The following is a 20,060-nucleotide window of genomic DNA, read 5'->3' on the forward strand; positions in this document are numbered from 1 at the left end:
AATGAATCAAAATGACAAATGAGGCGGCTTGGAGTGATGTGTTGGATGTGTTGGATGTGTGACAGCGTGGGCCGAGTCCGATCAGAGCAGCAATGAGATCCAGACATTCAGTTCCTGTCAGACATCCACATCCACTCATCCAGTCACAACTAACATGGACATTTATTTGAATTAGTCTTCTTCAAAGGGTGAAATGAAACAACAAACAGCTTTCATGATTTTCTGTATGTTTGAATTTATTCTGGATTTTCTGACTTATGCAAATTTAAATACAGTCATGTTGAATGGTTTGGATATTATTGGGAAGTTCTGTTTTTTTGGCTAAATTATCAAATTGAAGAATATGATGCATTCTTATATAGATGAAATACTTAATGTAGTATTAAGTATTTCTGTTAATTATGATAATTTCCTGCTTACAGATAATGAAACATTTATTATTAGAGCATTACATCAAACCAATAAAGAATATTTTCACTAAACCTTTCCCACACTGAGGTTTCCCATCATGTGAATACCAGGCTGATGCACATTGAAACAATGATATTGCATATTTTGTAAACTAACACCAGGTTAGATGCAACCTGATATTTGAGTGTGTGATCTGAATTGATCACACACTCTGAACCAGAGGAATCGAAATCCTGATTAATCTTTACGGCTCCGCTCGCCATCTGTCCAGCTGTCTGATGCTCTCTGTTTCTGTCTGTCAGCAGAGCTAAAAGCTGCAGCTCAGTGAAGTCATGTCCGAATGTCTCACAACATTTCTCACTTCTACTATGACTGTCTCCGTTTCCTCATTAACAAGCTTCTTAGAGTACATAGTGTTTATTGCCAGCTGGAGGCAGCCAGGACAGATAGGGATGAATAATCTGAAGAGTTTAAATATAGGTATATGAAATACTGGGACTTTTCATTCATAAAACCTTTCAGACCTATTTTGTCCTGCTTTAGGTTCATGGTAATGGGCATCTGTACAGTAAAACGTTCAATGTATTTAGAAGTTAGGGAAAATTAAAATGTTGTCAAGTATTTTTCATGATTAAGGCAGAAAACAGAAAACACTGCAATCTGAAAAAAAATGTTAAAAAGTACAGACCTGATGTATAGATAAAATATTTAATATTTTACCTGTTACTAATTCACTTGTTAGGCCTTGTAAAAATCTAGGATAAAGAAAAGGAAAGCTAAAATCTCTGCAGACCCCACACATCCTGGACACAAACTGTTAAGATTTTGTCACAGAGACAATTTCTTCCCCCACATTTCTTCACCAGTCAAAGTTAATTTGATGCATACTGGCAGTAATTCAGCCTTGTCTTCCTCTTTTTATATTTTAGATTTGAAATGTCTTCATTGAGAGAAAAGCAGACTCAGTCAAACTCCTCATTTGGATGCACAAATTTCAAACTCAGTTTAGCTGTAATGCAGAGGTCTCCATAGTCACTGGATCTCCATCTAACAGAGCACAGACAAGATCTTAACAGTTTGTGTCCAGGATGTGTAGGGTCTGCAGAGATTTTAGCTTTCCTTTTCTTTATCCTAGATGGAGCCCTGTGATGTCACTCTTGCCCAGTAGAATTATTGCTGCAGACAGAAAGTTATGAAGGCAAAAGGAGGTTCAACACTATAGCAGCAAGGTGTTCCTAATAAAGTGGCAGGTCTGTGTGTCCCTATGACATAACAATGTAAAAGAGACAGGGTACAAAAATGTTAAAGTACAAACTTCATCCATCTTTTGAAAGGTTTTATTGCCTCTCTGTTATTAAACTGGTCATAAATCAAGAGCCAGTCCAGTGAATTTACATTGAGAATGGAAGAAGCAATAAATGAAGGATATGATATTTGATCTGGCAACATGAGCAATGTAAACATAACACATGACAACATAAACGAGTCAGTCCTATATCTCAAAGCCAGTCAATTACAGTTTGTGATCTGATCACAGCACATCTTCAATATCTATGCAGATAATTTTAAATCAGTCAATAATACAATTCAAATAAATTAATGTAAACTTTTTCTAAATTAATAAGACTTTTAGAGCAAAAAGATCAACATTTCATCTGCTGCCATTAACACATTCAGAATGAAGCAACACAGTCATTTTGTTTTTCCTCCAGTGCTCAGGCTGGTCCTCTCACATCTCCTGCAGCAAACAGCTCAGTTCATTCTAGGACATGTTGACACATCTGGTGAGATTTTAGAATCCTGAATGGAAAATGCTTTATTTCCTAGACCACACCAGCTCATTCCAGTTTTTATGCACATCCAAGCTCACAGGAAACAGCTACACCTAAAATAAAAATGCCTTCTGAAACAACTTCACACATTTGCAGTCCAGCCTTCAAGGTATTTCACTGTTAAATCTTTTTTATGATAACTTTCCACATATCAGAGGGCATTAAAACTGTTTGCAAGTCCAATTGTGGAGCAATTATTTGTTTTTTTTTTTGTGCAGCACAACATCAGTCCACCAAGACAAAAAGCCCTGTTTGTATCTGAAGCAAACATTTTACTTCCAGTCCACTTTTTCTTTAAACTTACATTAATCTAAGCAGGAGGGATGTTTAAAAGGTGTAGCAGCACTGCTTCCTTAAAACTAAAATTCATGATTTATGGACAGTGATGACACCGAAAGCATCAAATACCATAAGCAGAGCAATTACTTGACAATAATCACCACAGAAGAGCCTCTCTTTGATATCCTGAAGGAGAATTTTTTTTTTCTCTGAGCCAATATTTTCGCCAGATTACATGAGATTATGTAATTTGGAAAGAAAGATTTCCAACCACTTTTGTTTTTGCTGTAGACAGAACACACTCTAACACTAACACTAACATATAATTTTACACTATATAACCATAAAATTGTGGACCTAATTATCCCATATAAGTACTGATGTATCTGTATGTCTATAAGGAAACCTCCCCAATAATATCACCATCATCTTTAAGTGAGATCTATAAATTCAGCATTCTATACCATAATTTTAATTCCTCTGTAAAACTAAAACACCAGCAACTTTTTAAAGCCAGTGATTTAAAAATACATATTTTGATTTTCACACTGGTTTTCAAATACATATTTTTAATGGACATGTGATTGCATTTACATTTATATTTAGTGGTTTAGAACCAGTGAAATAATTTCCGCTGAAAGCTACACAAAGTTATGTGTGGCTTTTCTTTTCTCAATTGCTTTTCACTTTTAAAAAAATATTACATTTTGTTTTTCAAAAAATAAGTAAATAAGAGTTCATCCTAACGGAATATAGACATATTCATTTAATTCATCTTAAATTAGTATTTTTCTGTACCTCCATTTTGCTTTTAGCATATTTTCAGCACTTTTAAGAGGCGCTAAGAAACTGTATTTGTTGACATTTAGTGCTCTTTGATGCCAGCAGAGGGCGCTGTCACACAGACAAAATGTAAACCCATCTCGGTCCAAAAAAAGAAAGCTCTGCTCAGAGGGACCCCTACAGGCGAACTGATGTAAACACATGAAGGAGTAACACCTGCCACATAGCCCTTATATATTGTTGCAGATGGCTCATATAATTTCATGGCTTTAAGTCATTAATGCTTCATTTGCTGTCAGCAGGATTTGAGAGGGAATACACGCTTTGACAGAACAATGGGTGACAATCTCTGCTCTGAGGAGGGTGATGCTGTGGGAGATACTCTCAGCGAGGTTCACAGGAAGCCGTGGACACGAATGCAGCAAGATGAAACATCACATCTGATGTGAGAAGCAACGGCTCAAAACTGGATCCAGTTTGTGGAGCTTTGAGTCGATGATGGAGGAGGAACAGAGCTGGAAGTCCAAAATACACAAATTGATTAGTTTTTATTATTATTATTTTACACATCAATAAAATCCAACAGTTTTCTTTTTGAAGATTAAAAATACATTATCATAATTTCTGAAATTGTGAAAAGAATAGAATATAAAATGAAATAACAAAATCCTCAAATGTATCATTTATATTGTTATTATTAACATATACACACCCAGACAAAAAAGAAAAATAATTTAAAAAAACCTTTTAGCCACATTTGTTCTGACAAAATGTGGCTAGATATATAGTCTCACTTATATATATGGGCAATAAATAAATACATAGATAATGAGAATACATTTCCATTACCAGTGAAGTCATGGTTTACCTTGCTGGAGCTGAAAAGTCTCCCCAGAGTAGATCTGAGCTCTGATTGGACTGAACCACTGTGTTGGAGTTACTGCTGTCCAACTCCAAGAGACAGCCTGAAAGAGACAAAGAAATATAAAAATCCCTTCATGCAGCTCACAGATGGCACACTTTTTAAAATTCATTTCATGCAGCAGGAAGAGAGATATTCTCTAATTAACATACTGACTGAGAAAATGGGTTACTCATGTAGGTTAAAGCTGCACAAGGTGGGATTTTTCCATGATTCCCAGGTCTGATGCACAGAGATTATTCATTTTTTCTCCAATTAGTTTTCATATGAGCTCATGTATACAATATAGTCGTGGTGCAGCTGTAGCACAGTGCTACTAACTTGTTGCTATGCCAGCTGTCTGAGGAACTGTGTTGTGGTTAGATGAGCCAGACGAAGGAGGCGGAGCTATCTTCCCTCCAGGTGGTGGTGGCAGGAGTCCCACCCCCGCTGAGCCTTGTGGACGGGGCTTATCCCTCTTTTTACCCTGCTGTTTATGGAACAAGAAAGCCAAGTTAAAGGCTGAAGAGAGAAAGGAAATGAGCATGTTTATGTTCAGAAGTTAAATATTTATTACTTTGCAAACTTCGCAAAAAAGCCAACTAAACAAAACAAGGTTGTTTAAACTGAGTTTGATAATCAGCAATGATATTAAATATTATTACTGATTTCACTGATGTTTGTTTTCAAAACATTTTAACAATTAATAGTTTTGACAAGGATCATATTTATTGTGTATATTTCTGTTAGTTTTATATCTAATTTATCAATTGAACTGTATTAGTTTGTATTTTTAATACCTCTTTATGTTTCATTAAGGAGTTGCATAGGGCTTCCAGAAATAAGGCTTCACCATTAGCTTAACTTTTTATAAAAATTAGAGAATTAAGGAAAATCCAGATATTTCCTTACTCCTATATTCAGTGTGATTGTCTGTCCCTCCTTAAAACCCAAATCCAGTTTTGGTCCTGAATCCCCAAACTGGTTGCTTTTACTGATTTCACTCTCCTGTTTCACCCACCTACAAAGATCCAGAAACACAAAAAATTTTCACTTAGAATTTTCCAATAAAAGAAGCTGTGAAAACTTACATCATCAGATCATAAAAAACTTTAGACAAAAATTTAATTCTTTAACATTTTTTTTGAAGTTCAACATATATTTGCACACTGAACCTTCTTGCTTACTTGAAATGATCCTGCAGAGCGACGTTGAAATCAAAAGCGTCTCCTCTGTCCCCAAAGCCAACTCCTATGAAAGCACTGCGGCCTGCATGCAACAGATGATGTGAGAAAACATGGATTTGTTTACAGGTTTCAAGTAGAAATGTGGAATAAAAATACCAACAATGCATTGCAAAAATAATGTAGAATGTACAAACAACAAATATGCTCTGATTCAAGGAGACAAAAATGTGACTTTCTGTCTATTTTGAAATGCTGTTATTGACAGAAATCCTGGAGTAAATACCTTTGGAAGAACAAAAACGAAAATACTTAAAACAACCCTAAACACGCTGCCAGAGATATGATAGAATGACTTAGTTCATTCAAAGTCTAAACCAAAATTCAGTAACACGGTGTAAAAATGTTCAACATTTATGATCACAGAGAATCTCCTTTAAATCTAACTGAGGTTGAACTAGTTTGAGACATAACTGTCGCTATCAGAGACAAGCAGCTGGAAGTGCAGCTTGAGGTGGTTCTAAAACGAATTCCTCAGAAATCAATACAAGTTCATTTCAAACTTTTTAGCTTTCGAAAACCATCTATCCTAGTCCATCCATGTCACAAGGTTTCTCTACTTTGAATTGATAATACAAAAAAAAAAAAAAAGAATTAAAATACCCAGAAGTTTGTGGTTGTAACATGACAAACCAGGAAAACCTTTAAGGGGTGTAAATACTTTTACAGGGCACCATCAGTATCCTCACCGCTGTCATCCTGTATCCTCAGAACAAAATATCGGCTGGAATCACTGACGGTTTCCACAGCAACGCCGGGGTACTCCTTCATAGGTGCCTGGGCAAACAGTTCCCCTGCAGTACCACAGGGCACGTGTTAAAAACTGTAGAGGAATAACGGCTCCAGTTTTCTTATTTGTTTCAAAGTGCATAAGTGTCAAAAGTACATGCTTTCAATGACAGCAATGCAATGTGCATGGAGTTTGCGTGACCTTAACACTGTTGTGTTTTCATTCTCAGTGGAAATGTCAGCGTCAGCAGGAGTTCCACTACCCAAGGAGTCTGACTCAGAGCGATAGAAAACATCAAGTCTACAAGTTTCATATCCAACCTGAGACTTTGTCTTCTAGTTTGATGTATGCTACTGTTCCTCTGGCTGTTATTCTCAGTCGACCGGACCAGTCTGGAGCGTCCAGCTTCCAGTCAGCAGCCCTGCAGAAAAACGGTGGTGGTGAACAGTCACAGAGCTGCAGGTCTGCAGGGATTATACAATCTAATAGTATGATTATTCAGCTTTCCCTGAAAGCGCAGTGATGAAACGACTTAACTCAAGGCATCACTTTGCTCTGATGTGATTAACTGTGATGAACATTTTTAATCTGAAAATAAATAATAAACAATAAGCTCCAAGTAGAACGGAGCTTCATGAACTTTCCTTAAAGATAAACTGCAAAGAAACAAACACACCCTACTTAAATTCTGGGGGTTTAGGACGTGTCCAGGGCTCCCAAAAGGCCCTAGACACAGGTGATTAGTTCTTTTTAAATTTTGGAGAAATGTAAAAAAGAAAAAAAAAAAAACACATAAATATTAACTACATGCTATGTGATTCTCTTCAATATAAAAAAGTTATACTTTTATTATGCTTAACATTTATGTTTAAATTCAGTCCAATTTGTTTATTTCAGGAGTTCAGGAGATCACTTACTGTATTATTCCTGCTGCTAGATTCAACCTTTTCATCCGAGGTAATTTTGATAGTGACAATTAATGATTTTTTTATTACTTATGTTTTAATCTTGTAAGTATTTAATCAATATTCTGCACTTTTGTGATATAAGGTGTCCTTGCTAAATTTTAAGGATCTGTCAAAAATTGACTTATTCTTCGCATACTTAAGAAAAATCATCTTGCTTGACAATCTTGTTGAGCATTTGCACAACAAAAATTAAATGTTGAAATTAGCACAGGTTCTGATAATACAAAAATCCAAATCCATCCTTTTCAGATTAAAAATCAGAAAATCTGATTACTCCTCAGAACAGCATGGGGCCCACCTTTCCTTTTCTTCCATCGGGATCCTCACATGGGGATTCCGCCCATGCAGTGACCAGCGTGATGGACACGCAGAAATACGTATGTGATGATGTAAGGAAAATAGACTTTCGATTTAGTTTTCAATGTGTTTCCCAAGTCAGCAGTTCCAACAATCAGTTCCAACCTATGGAGAGTGTCGGTAACTGTCCTGGCAAACTGCCCGTATTGATCCAGGCAGTATGATGACAAATAACACGAACCCTTTTACACCGCGTCACGCAAGAAGCCAAACACGGAGCTCTCCAACAACTGGGACATGTTTTAAACAGAAAAACAGAATTACTACAGTTTCACTTGCATTAGTGGAACTCTGTGGCTTGGTGCCCATGCGAATAGGATCCGATCTTCACCGACCACTAGTAAACCCCTTCAAGTAGTTCTGCTTTAACCTCGCAGGTGTTGGCTTACCTGTACGCGCGGTTCGAAGCACGAGGCGGGATGCGGTAAACGTTGACATCTGGTTTAACGCACAGGATCGACTCGTACTCTCCCTCAGCCGCCATCTTATCCCGAGTACTGATGTGGGAGGATCGTGGTCGTGAGTCATTTATTCAGCTCGTTTCTAACGGGCTCGTGAGTATGGCAAGACATATTGTCGTGTAATAATGGGACTGGATTTTAAATTGCCATAATCAGTTCTTCTTTGGCCAAGTAAGCAGTTCAGCAATCTATTTGCGTTTTAGTTCATATCTAAAATAATTAAGAAGACTTTAGAAGACTAAATCTGTCAATTGCATGCTTTGTCTTTTCAAATAAACTCAAATCATCTCAGCTTTCTTGCCATTCCTAAACACATAAACCATGTAGAAGAACAAGATTTGTTTTGTGTTGACTCAAGCTGCATTTAACATGTTCAAACTAACGTACAATAACACAGTACATTGGAAATCAATACTCTTATATCACTGTTATAGATATAAGAGGCTCCCTCTTATATCCATAACAGGCAACCATGAAAATAAAAGTAAACAATGAGACAAAAAACAGACAAGCAAGCAAACAAAAATTGCAAATAGAAGCAAGTGAAAACCAGTAGACATTGGGCATATATATATTACAATGGCCTGCCATAAATAAGACCTCTTTACTTCACCTCGGCGTTAAACAAGCTGGTATCAGTACTTTATGCTTACATTGTAGTCATGAAGTGAAAAAAAGCAGGTTATCCAAAGAAAGAAAGAATGAATGAATGAATAAATAAATAAATAAATAAATAAATAAATAAATAAATAAATAAATAAATAAATAAATAGTACGTAGCAGTATTTGATGGGGGTGGGTAGGTCGGGGGCGTGGACATCTGCGGAAGCGGAAACCGTAGCTTCGTGTCGTCTGTTCGAAGATATCTGAATATCTCTGGTCAGTCTTTTCTCGAATACGTCTTGTTTTATTTACAAAATATCCATACCATTTAGCACTACTTTAAACTATTAACGGTGCCTGTTTTTTCACATAAAAGAAGTCATTTGATTAGCATTTTATTTTATATGTAACTAATTCCTGCAAACTTGACACCAAGGGTAGACCGTTAGCCATGTTGACGTTAGCGCCCCGTCTTGAGTCGCTCTCCGAGGTGCTGAAATATGATTCTTCAATTTTATTCTTCTAAGCGCATCTGCGGTTAGCTGCTTTAGCTTAGAATTAACATCCTTCTTTATTATAATATGCCTGGGTTTTCCTTGTTTTTTTCTTACACCTATGCTAACTAGCTTGTAGCTTAGCAAAACTGTTGGCAAACCTACAGTAGGTGAGGATCTGTGTTTGTCGCAGAAGGGAACAAGCTAAGATCTCCACCGGAGCCAAGTCCCTGTCATAACTATCTGGTCTATCCAAACGTTGGCGCAGCATCTTTTAGTGTTGACTGGTTGGATCTCTGCAGCTGCTGGGATCTGGTTTCTGATACAAAAACCAGTACAGTCAGGAGGCAGAGAGAACAACAAGATGAAAGGTCGTTGATCTACGACCTGCACGCAAGCAATTTAAGTTAACACTTCAGCAAAAGAGGCAGCATTTACTTAAGGTGTCTGTCGTTATCCATTTACATGTGTGATTAAATATGCCTGGTATTGGATCTGTCCAGCACTGCTTGATGTGTTTTCTCTTGAACAGACTGTGGTGGTCGTATTCCCCACCTCCGCTGGTCAACATGACGTCTTCAATGCTTCGAAGGCAGCTGAAGAACCTGGTCCAGAATTACTCTGAGGCTGAGGTCAAGGTAAAAACCTCACATAAACCTCACATAAAAACAACCCAAAAACATGTTTTTGGGTTGTTTTTATGTGAGTCAGCAGGTAGCATCAACCAGTTTTTAATGTTTAGTGATTATGTTGGTCCTGACATGAACCTGTGCACGGCATGCCATAGAGCCTGCACACAACATAACTGTACACAAATGTTATCCTTAAATGATTTTATGTGCTTGGGAGTTGACTGAAATCATATATATATGTAAAATTTTATGTTTGATGTGAAGTTTTGTTCATGATCTATGTGATCCTGGAGTTTATAGTATTATGATGTGCAACCATGTACGTTTTTTGTGTGTCTTATCTTTCTTCGACAAGCAACCTCTGCTTTTTTTCTTGTCTTGATTTATTATTGTCCTTCAGTTTAGCATATAATATTCTGCATTAATAGAAGCTTGTAATAGTACATCTGCATGCAGAAACGTATCTATTCACTGTCTTATAAATTTGTATTCACTTCAGGTTCTTTATTATAATCTGTCACTTGGATTGATGGAAATCAAGATTCATATTCAAGCAATTTATAGACTTTTGATTGTCTAAATGGTTAACTAGCTAACATGCTATTAAAAAACACATTTAAAAAAAAAAAGCAGAGCATCAAACACCAATTAGTGTGGAAATCTTGAAGATGAAGGAAATGGAAAAAAACACACTCAGTTCAGAATCTCTACAGTAAAGGTCAGACTTTATAATGCTACACCTAGAGGGGTTATAAAGTTGCAATATAAAATGATACACTGCAGTCAAATCTCTCACAGTGCTGAAGTCATTGTTTCTTTACTTCTTTTCTGCTGCTCCAATTGTATTCCTCCGTTTGCTTTGCAGCTCTCTTACACTTTTCCTTTTTCTTTTTTTGCAGGTTAGAGAAGCGACATCCAATGATCCATGGGGTCCTTCCAGCTCTCAGATGGCTGACATCTCTGATCTCACCTACAATGCGGTGGCTTGCAACGAGATCATGACAATGCTCTGGAAACGCCTGAAAGACGACAAGAACTGGAGACATATCCACAAGGTGAAGAAAATGAGAAACAGAAAATTAAAACAAACACTATGTTTTTTTTTTGACAGTCTAGAGCATTTTCTGGTCTTGGAGAAGTAATTGTTTAGCTTTGAGATCTGTTTTTTTACAGGACAGCTTCAATCTTTTATGACTGAAATGTGGAATCCAAAACATTATCAATTGATTTTTCCTTTTTTTTTTCCTTTTCAAAATTGGTGAAGCAGCTCTTCCTCCAGAAGCATTTTGTAAATTAATACCAATAAATGACGACGTAACATTTAAAATTTTTGCAAACACTATTCCTCAGTTGGATAACTTAATATCAGACCTTGCTCTCACTGGAAAGAGTTGCTGTGACAACAGGTTTTTAATTGTTTTGTTCGAAGCAACGACATACTACTGCACTTTTTATTTTATTCATCTGAATAATTCCATAAACCTTAGTAGTGTATTAAAGGACTATTATGTGCTTTCAAGTCCTAATCAAGACCATAGATATTTAATTAAGCTTTGCATGTATTCATAATTGTGACACCTGTTTAGCTAAAATGTCATCACTGCTCCAGCTAATCTGCAACTTTACTTTGTAAGCTGAGTTAATTGAGTTGTATTTTTCTTCCCAGTCTCTGACTCTGTTGGAGTACCTCCTGAAGACTGGTGATGATCGTGTGATGCTGAAAATGAAAGAAAACATCTACATTGTCAAAGCTCTCACAGAATATCGTTTTGTGGAAAAGGATGGGAAAGATCAGGTGAAGCTTGTTTTATTTATTTAGCATTCTGCCCGGCCAGTAGGAGGTTTATTGAACTGCATTAAGAGTATCCGTTATTGGTACTAAAATATTCATTGACTTTTACCATCATAACCTTTTGGCCTGGTGTTAAACAATATTGGATTGACTCAGTAAAAGCCTTTAGAAGAAACATTCACAGTATGGAATGCTTTGGCGGATTTTAAATAAAGATTGTTAAAGATAAACATTATCTATAAAAAAATGTTTATATGTTTTGCTATACATTTTCTTCCATATTTGCAGTACTAAACCTGGGTTGGTATGAGAATATCATGGTATATTAACCTCTGGTGAAATTATTCATGGTGTCATGGTATGGACACAACATAATCAAAGTTCAAAGTTATTGTAATTGGTACTATCATAACATAGCACCTTATTATTCCATTTATAAAGATATTATAATCCCGATTGCTGCTTGCCGACTGTAAACCATGTCACCCTAAATTTATAGGTGGTACCCCTTTAGTTTCAACAACAATAATCATCTGTTTTGAGGCCAATGTTCAGTGTTGTGTTACTTCATCACCCTGGAACTTTCACCTGCATGAACCACCGGAGAATCAGGAAATGAAATACTTGCAGTTTTGACTGCTAACCTGTTTAAAACATTGCTATACCTTGATACCTCTAACTGGCCGGTGCCTAGTCTGTAACTTGTCAAACCAACTAAGGAATAATATAATTAAATTTGTCATAGGGAGTGAATGTAAGAGAGAAGGCCAAGGTAGTTCTTGTTCTTATGGAGGATGATGAAAAACTGAAAGAAGAAAGAGAGTTTGCTGTGAAGACCAGAGAAAAGACATCCAAAGGTTCTGCCGGTAAGACATTTGGACTTGAAGTATGACTGCTGAACACTTTCTGGTTCCCTTGTTACCTTTACTTGTGTCAGCATCTTATACATATTTTTATCATTTCTTTTCTATCTCTTCCTACTAGCATCATCCACAGACAATGTCAAGGATCCTAGCTACAAACCAGTTTATGTTCCTGGATCTTCGGGACTTCCATGCTTAGACAACATTCCATCTGTGGCTGACTTGACTGCTTCTTTTGCTGCCCGCAAAGAGGAGCGACTTCGACAAGAAGCAGAGAAGAAGGAGGCTGAGAGACGAGTGAGTGAGACAAAACAAGGTTATGCACTGAGATGTAGCCAGGAAAATTTTGTACATTTTAAATATGATTTAAAGCTCAAGGGGATTACTTGAGCTTAAGAAATTAAGCAAGTTGATTCCTCAACAAAACAGAATGGTAGAGAACTTTTTGATCAACAGTCTAACTTTGTTTTGATGGGTACATCGTCTTTCTATTCTAGGCCAAGATGAGCGAAGATGAGCTTAAATGGGAGGATGCAAGAACAGCTGAAAATGCAGCAAGTGATGCATGGGGTGGCAAGAAAGAGGAGGAGAAGAAAGAGGAAGTGAAATCAGATCCATGGGGAGCTCCCAAAGAACCTAGTACTGATCCTTGGGGTGCTCCAGCCAAAACTGAAGATCCATTTGTGGCAGACAAAACTGATGAGGATCCATTCATTGCACCTAAAGACAAACCTGATCCCTTCAGTTCTTCCAATGGGGATCCATTCAGTGCACCAAAGGACGATCCATTCAATGCACCAAAAGATGATCCATTTAATGCTCCAAAGGACGATCCTTTTAATGCTCCAAAGGACGATCCTTTTAATGCTCCAAAGGACGATCCATTTAATGCTCCAAAGGACGATCCATTCAATGCTCCAAAAGATGATCCATTTAATGCTCCAAAAGACGATCCATTTAATGCTCCAAAGGACGATCCATTTAATGCTCCAAAGGACGATCCATTTAATGCTCCAATAGACGATCCATTTAATGCTCCAAAGGACGATCAGTTTAAAGCCCCCAATGGTGACCCATTTAGTACTCCAGAAAACTATCCATTTAGTGCTCCAAAAGACGATCCATTTAATGCTCCCAAAGACGATCCGTTTGAAGCTTCAAAAGACGACCCATTTACAACACCAAAAGACGATCCTTTTGGTGTCCCAGCAAATGATCCTTTCACTGCTCCACTATCAACACCCCCTAAAGAGGAGCCATTAGTAGAAGCAATAATATGTAAGGCTGATTCATTCACTGGTCCCACAACGCCACCCAAAGCATCATTTTCATCACCAACCAAACTTGTTCAAAATGATCTTTTTGGTGGACCAACAACGCCGGGTAAAGAAGATCCGTTTTCTACAACATCAAGAGATGACCCCTTTACTGCGTCATCGGCACCATCAAAAGAAGACCCATTTACAGTGCCATGTAGTCCACCAACGGAGGCTGCTTTGGATCCCTTCAGTGCCCCTGCAGCAGGTTCACCCCAAGAAACTGCAGATACATGGGGAGCTCACACCAGTTCTCCGCCTGACAAAGGCTCTGATGCTTGGGGGGCACCGAGTGTTCCAAAGGAAACCAAGAGTGCCGATCCCTGGGGGGACGACCCAAGTGTCTCTTCGCCACTTGGTGACTCTGACCCATTTGGAGATGCAACCAAGCCAGACGATGACCCATGGGGAGCCCCTGGTAAGAAACATTTAAATCTGTTCGTGGAACCTTTGGAACCTTCTTGGAACATCCTTTGGATGTTTACATTTCCAATTTGATCAGCAGCTGGATAAGTCTTAGTAAGGGCCTTGACATACACTTCCTAAACATTCCAGCATTTAATTATACCATTTTTAGCTTTGTTGGACGTGGTGCTGTGGTCTGAATATTGTCTACACAGAATATAACTTCAATTTTTATGCTGCTGTTGGTGCAAACAATTGAAATCTGGGCCATAAGTAGATTCTTGGGCGGGGTTCCAAGTCCAGCCCCTGAGAGCTACTATCCTCTAACTTCTCTTCTCCCACACTCCTGAATAAAATGAACAGCTTGTTTTCCAGCTCTGACCTGAACCATTAAATGCTGACGAGACTATTGATGAGAATATTTGATTGAAGTGTGTTTACGAGTGGATACATCAAAAAGTTGCAGGATAGTAGATCTCGAGGACTGGAATTAGGAGCCCCTGTCCTAGTGGGATGAGTCCCAACAGGTTTTGCTGTTGAGCAGATAGCAGTGCAGACTAGGAGAATTGAATTATGAATCATAATTGTCATCATCAGGTGACAGAAAGGCAGTGCTTTCCCACTTTCAGTCTTTGGGAACAACAGCAGACTTCACAATATTTCTATTGATGTATTGGTTCTCTCTAGGTACCTCTGCCTCCTCCCACCTTCTAAACACATTCATACCCCTCTCTGCTTTGTGTTGCCAACAAGAGAACAGGTGGTGTGTCCTTCACAGATATTGCAGTAAGTGGTGGATGCAGATTCATCAGACTGAACTAAAGGAATATGAAGCATTCAGCAGCCTACACTGTTTTTTGAATTAGTCTCTTGTCAGATATTCCTGCTTCTTTTTTCAAGGTTTTACTCATAGTTTCAGTAGTTTATGAACTAGAAGATGTGTGTGTCAAAGGCTGTGTGTGTATTTTAGCTCAGTTTTTGCTTTCACAATCAATGGATATATTTATAAAACTGCTATCTGGGGTAATTGACCACTTGGGGTGCAACCCATATTTGTGCTTCATATTATGAAGTTCCTCTAGCTTTCAGATAAAGCCTTTCACACATCACTCCTTTGGGAGCATGAGTGAAAGACTGCAGTCATCTGTACAGCCTACAGATAACAGACTGTACTGTTATCTTTCACTACAGCTGCCTCATTTATGAAAACCCACTGGTTATCCTTAACTGCAACTAATACACACACAGTTACAAGATACTGCAAGTTTATGGTATTCCATTGAGGGGTTTTAGGCTTTTTACTGTCAGAAGGTTCAGACAGCATCTTTGTCTGATTCATCATTGCCTTGAGTCTCTAATGTTCACTTATTTTTGAGGTTTTTTCTTTACCTTTTGTTGAATAACCTTAGCATCAAACAGCAAATGCTTGTCTTACAAACTGTATTTTTCTCCATTGTGTCATTTGGAGCTTATGTAGTATAAATATAAATGTTTTTTTTCTCTGTTACTTTCAAATCAAACTCTTGTTTACATGTGTGTCACTGCAAAATTCCTACAAGTGGCTTTTGTTCTCAGACTTATTTTCTTTCAGTTACATATTTACAGTAAAATATCACAAATACTGTAACAAATTTGACAAATCACAATGAAAGGTTTCTTTGTAAGAGAATATGATTTTCAGTATATAACCTTGACTCCATGAAGCTCAAAATCAGTATTTTGTACTGATTGTTCAGTACAAAATACTGAACAATCTTTATAGAAAGTAGTAATTTTATTTTTGCATCCGATATCTTGGGAAACTAGTGTACCATTATCACTTATTTTGTGTTACTATGTCCTAATGAATATTTTGTACTACAAGGTTGGACTCAGGTTGGGTTTTGCTGTTGCTGTTTTTTAAACATGTACCGGTACTTCTGTTTTGTTTTTCCATTTAGCTCCAGTCACATCTGATGATGCATGGGGAACCCCAGCTCCTCCTGCAGACTTGTCCCCCTCCGGTGACCCATTTGGAGCAACTAAAAGCAATGATCCCTGGGGTGCACCAAGTAATGCTAGTGGTGGTGGTGCAGGTAAAATTTGGCTGTTTTGTATGTATATTTCTGTCATCCATCCATCATTTAATGAAGCATACTGTGATTGTGTCTAATGTGCTTTGTTCTGATTATGTCACTGTACTTCTAAGTAATCTAATGAAATGCTTAATTTTGTTTCTGCTGCCTAGTGCAACGTGGCAAATTGTGATTCTATAATCTATTTGTGTATAAAACCATTTTGTCTGTCATTGTGTGATTTTCATCTCCAAAGTAAAGCTTCTGCATGTGAAACCTTTTACCTTCAACACTTTTTCCTCACATCATCTGTACTTTAGCCATCATTCAGCTAACAATCTTAACCAATTAACCTTCTCTTCCACTTTGCTCTCTCTTCCTCTCTGACCTGGCCCTTAAAGAAAACACCTTTTAGAGTAGCATTGGACCTTTATTTGATTTCAGGAAGGCGAACATCAAAAGAAGAGGAGATCCGTAGAAAGACTGCTTCATTTTTGGGCTCTACGGGGGCGTCACTGGTTGACGTGGACGATCTGTTTGCTCCAAACCCCAAAACCAAACAACAGCCCCTCATCAACACGCTCGCTGCCCGAACACATGCCATCGGTAAGGTCAGAAAAAAAGCATCACTCTGGGTCACAAATACCCTTAAGGACACAACCTGCGTGGGGTATTACTTGATTATTAAGGAGTCATGATTCATTTTCCTGGGAACCAAAACATTGCTGTTTCCATGGTGATTTTCAGAAGCACCTCAGAAGGAAGTGTTAATAGAAAGAAGCTAAGATTGATCAACAGTTATTAATGGGTTTATATTGAAATGCTTATTGGGACATTTTGCACCAACCCGTCCCTCCTTTGTGGTCTTGCTGTCACATATAGATGTGTGTAACACCTGTTAGTGTTAATGATCTGCTGTAAAGTTACCCTCTGTAGATAGTAGTGTGTAGTAACCTGCCAACATCTTCTCATTCCTCTCTTTGCTCTACTTTGGTGTCTCTTTTCTGGAATGCTTCAAACTGCATACCCCACCCTCCCTCCTTCCCCTGCCTCCTCTTACTGCTCACACTCATTTCCCAGGTACATCCAAAGGCATGACATCTGGTCCTTTGGCCAGATCAGAGGCATTCACTGAAACTTTAGCCCCAAACTATAACCCCTTTGATCCCAGCCTAGCACCCGCTCCTGGTGTAACTCATTGTGCTTTTGGAGCTGCCGGTCCCTCTGGTGAAACTCTCCAGTTTAGGGAACAGTTACACGCTCTGGGAAAGCCTCGTTCTTCTGTGCATGTTCTTCAAGCAGCTCAGGACGCTCCAAAATATGGAGTGCCACCACCTGCGACACAAATGGGGTTGGGAATGTTGGAGTCAGAATATAATGTGGGGAATATTTTGGGAGCAGGGGACGCTCCAATTAACTTTTTTGGAGCAAACTCAGCAGGTGTAAATCCATTTCTATGTGTTTCTCCACAGACAGGAAGTGAGAACATCACAGGCTGTGAACCAAATGAGATGATCATAATCGATACCAATACATTCTTGCTTTAACAGATTCTTTAATTGATTCAAAGCAAATTGTTATTAAATATCAATAAACAACAATAACCATTACGGAGCTTTTCAGTTTTATGACCATGATGTTGTTATTTAAGGCATGTTTCTACTTCTATGTCTGTTGACACAATGAACAATGGTCAGAATCTGCTTATGAAATAGTAAATTATTAATAGAAACCTTCCCTTTTGTATTTCATCCATTCCCTTAACTGTTCCAATAAAAAAAAAACATGTCAGCTGGATAAACTCTTAAATTTATCTGGGAAAGTAAACAATCAAGTGTCTTTGGGGAAACACTAGAGTAACTGTATCTGTGTGGTTCTTTTGTTACATATGTTTGTTTTCTTCAAGTGTGCATGTTTTCATAGGAGATTTGTGTGTGTGAAGTGTGTGCACACTGTGCAGGTGTGCAGTATATAGTTATATATATAGATATATTGTGCTGATGTAAATATTGGAAGTAATTACTGCTAAACTGAATTATACTGTATATCAAAGTGTTACAATCAAGATTCACTATTTATGGATATATTTATTGATTTATTTGCTTCATACATTATTGATGCAACCGCGGCCTCCAACAAAAGAAGATCAGGTGAACTTATATGACTGGTTTCAAATTCAGCTCAGTAACTGTTGGCGTGTCCATTTTATCCTCTGATTGGGATTCATTGTGTAGTGGAACATGTCTGCGTTGTATGTCCCAACAGTTTGCTTTCTGTTACATGCATGCACTCTGAGCACATCCTGTTATCGTATGTATGTGAGTGTGTGTGTGTGTGTGTAAGAGTGAGTTCGACCTTTACAGTTTTGGTGTGTGAGTGAAACAAAATTCTGTATTTTAGAAAACACCTGCTGTAAGAGTAAATAAAGGGATTCAGTTGATGTCGTTCTGATTCCAGCTACATGGAGCTGAACAGTAGCAGCTGAACAGACTGAGTTGTGGAAGTTTCAACCTATACTGAGCCATGCAACTTCTCACAAGTTGCTTCATTTAAACTGTTTGTATTCTTTTAATCAACGCGGGGGGTACCTGTTCATGTTCTGCTTTATGTGGATGAAATTAAAAATTTTGATTGAATGAAATCTGAATTTATGCTCACTTGGATTCTTAGTGTTTCAGGTTTTGCTCATCCTAAATGATTAAACAGAAGGTTGCTCTTTAAAGCCTCACACAGCAGATGAAACATCTGTGTGAAGATAGAAAGAAGATCAGCCTCTGTCTGTTCAGACTATGAGGATTTTGGCAGGTAGACTCTGTGATTTTCAGATTTTATTTTGTATGAGATACATTTATTTTGCTGTGTATTTACCTTTAAAACTGTGTTGTAGACTGTGACAGTGTACAGTACGTTTGAGAAATAAAATGGATTATGTTGCCTCTATATAGTGTGCTCTGTCAAAATTTGTGTTTCAAAACAATGTAATGTCATTTTTCACTTCTGGTAATCAAATTGTGAAAATTACAAACAACAAAATGTTGTCTTATTTTACTATTTAAACAAAAGAGAGCCAAAATGTCTAGTTAAGGAAACAGTTTGGACACCCTGCCCACTATTAGTAACCCTTTGGCTTAAATTGCTTCATGAGATGCTTTTTGTGACCTTCTTCCAGAGAGATGGAGCTTATTCTAAAAGACAAAATCAAATAAAAAGTGAAAACATGTAAAAAAACAAACAATAAGAAAACGTTCAGCATTAACGGGAACCATTTGATTCATGTTGACCCCCTTGTTTTATAGCACATTATTTTATTTTAGGAGGGGCATTTTCATATCCTGTCATAAAAAGAAAACATCTCAATTCAATGAAAACAATTATAGATCTAAATCTGCCACAATATGAATAATTTTGAGCTCAATTCTATAGTTACATTGACTTCTGATATTGTCAGTATCAGAAGTCACCGCAAGAGGGCGATAATGAGTCACTACTACACCACCACTTTATCATGTTTTCAGCACATGATTGTATATTCACATTTTGAAGACCAATTTTGTGTATAATATCTAAAACTGTATTTTTAAATAAGTGATTTTTTTTAAAATTGTGATTTAACCCTCCTGTTATGTTCCGAGTCAAATTGACCCATTTTAAAAGTTTAAATAAAAAAAAAAATAGTTGGAGTATTTTTATTTTGCATGACACTTTTTCTATTTGTCTTAAGAGGTGTACTCTACAAATAAATTGAAAATGTATTCATTTTACACATTTGCACCAACACACATAAACACGACACACCACACACATACATGCACACGCCGACACAAACCCACTTTCAACTATTCTCTTTACTTCACTAGGAAACTGCGAGAAAGCTGGTATTCATACAATTTTTGACGGGAATCTTCTCTGTTCCCGTGGACAAACTCTACCCACAC

The 20,060-nt window shown here is 37.6% G+C and overlaps 2 protein-coding genes across 2 annotated transcripts; one reads left to right on the plus strand and one right to left on the minus strand.

Annotated features, from left to right (window-relative positions):
- Window positions 1-1,730: 1,730 nt before the first annotated feature.
- Window positions 1,731-8,019, minus strand: necap1 (NECAP endocytosis associated 1). The gene is made up of 8 exons (XM_044137823.1): window positions 7,895-8,019; window positions 6,501-6,601; window positions 6,140-6,244; window positions 5,394-5,475; window positions 5,119-5,227; window positions 4,549-4,696; window positions 4,174-4,270; window positions 1,731-3,820 (listed from the first exon to the last, which is right to left on the minus strand). Exons 1-8 carry the CDS (start codon window positions 7,987-7,989, stop codon window positions 3,766-3,768), a joined length of 792 nt encoding a protein of 263 aa, XP_043993758.1. The 5' UTR covers window positions 7,990-8,019; the 3' UTR covers window positions 1,731-3,765.
- Window positions 8,020-8,765: 746 nt separating this feature from the next.
- LOC122843229 (epsin-1-like) lies at window positions 8,766-19,786 on the plus strand. Its single transcript, XM_044137825.1, has 10 exons — window positions 8,766-8,845; window positions 9,596-9,701; window positions 10,595-10,750; window positions 11,362-11,490; window positions 12,233-12,353; window positions 12,472-12,647; window positions 12,848-14,084; window positions 16,012-16,146; window positions 16,570-16,731; window positions 17,206-19,786. The coding sequence occupies exons 2-10, from the start codon at window positions 9,633-9,635 to the stop codon at window positions 17,670-17,672; spliced, it is 2,652 nt and encodes an 883-aa protein (XP_043993760.1). The 5' UTR covers window positions 8,766-8,845; window positions 9,596-9,632; the 3' UTR covers window positions 17,673-19,786.
- The last annotated feature ends 274 nt before the right edge of the window (window positions 19,787-20,060 follow it).

The sequence above is a fragment of the Gambusia affinis genome, linkage group LG14, assembly GCF_019740435.1.
Source record: "Gambusia affinis linkage group LG14, SWU_Gaff_1.0, whole genome shotgun sequence".
NCBI lineage: Eukaryota > Metazoa > Chordata > Actinopteri > Cyprinodontiformes > Poeciliidae > Gambusia > Gambusia affinis.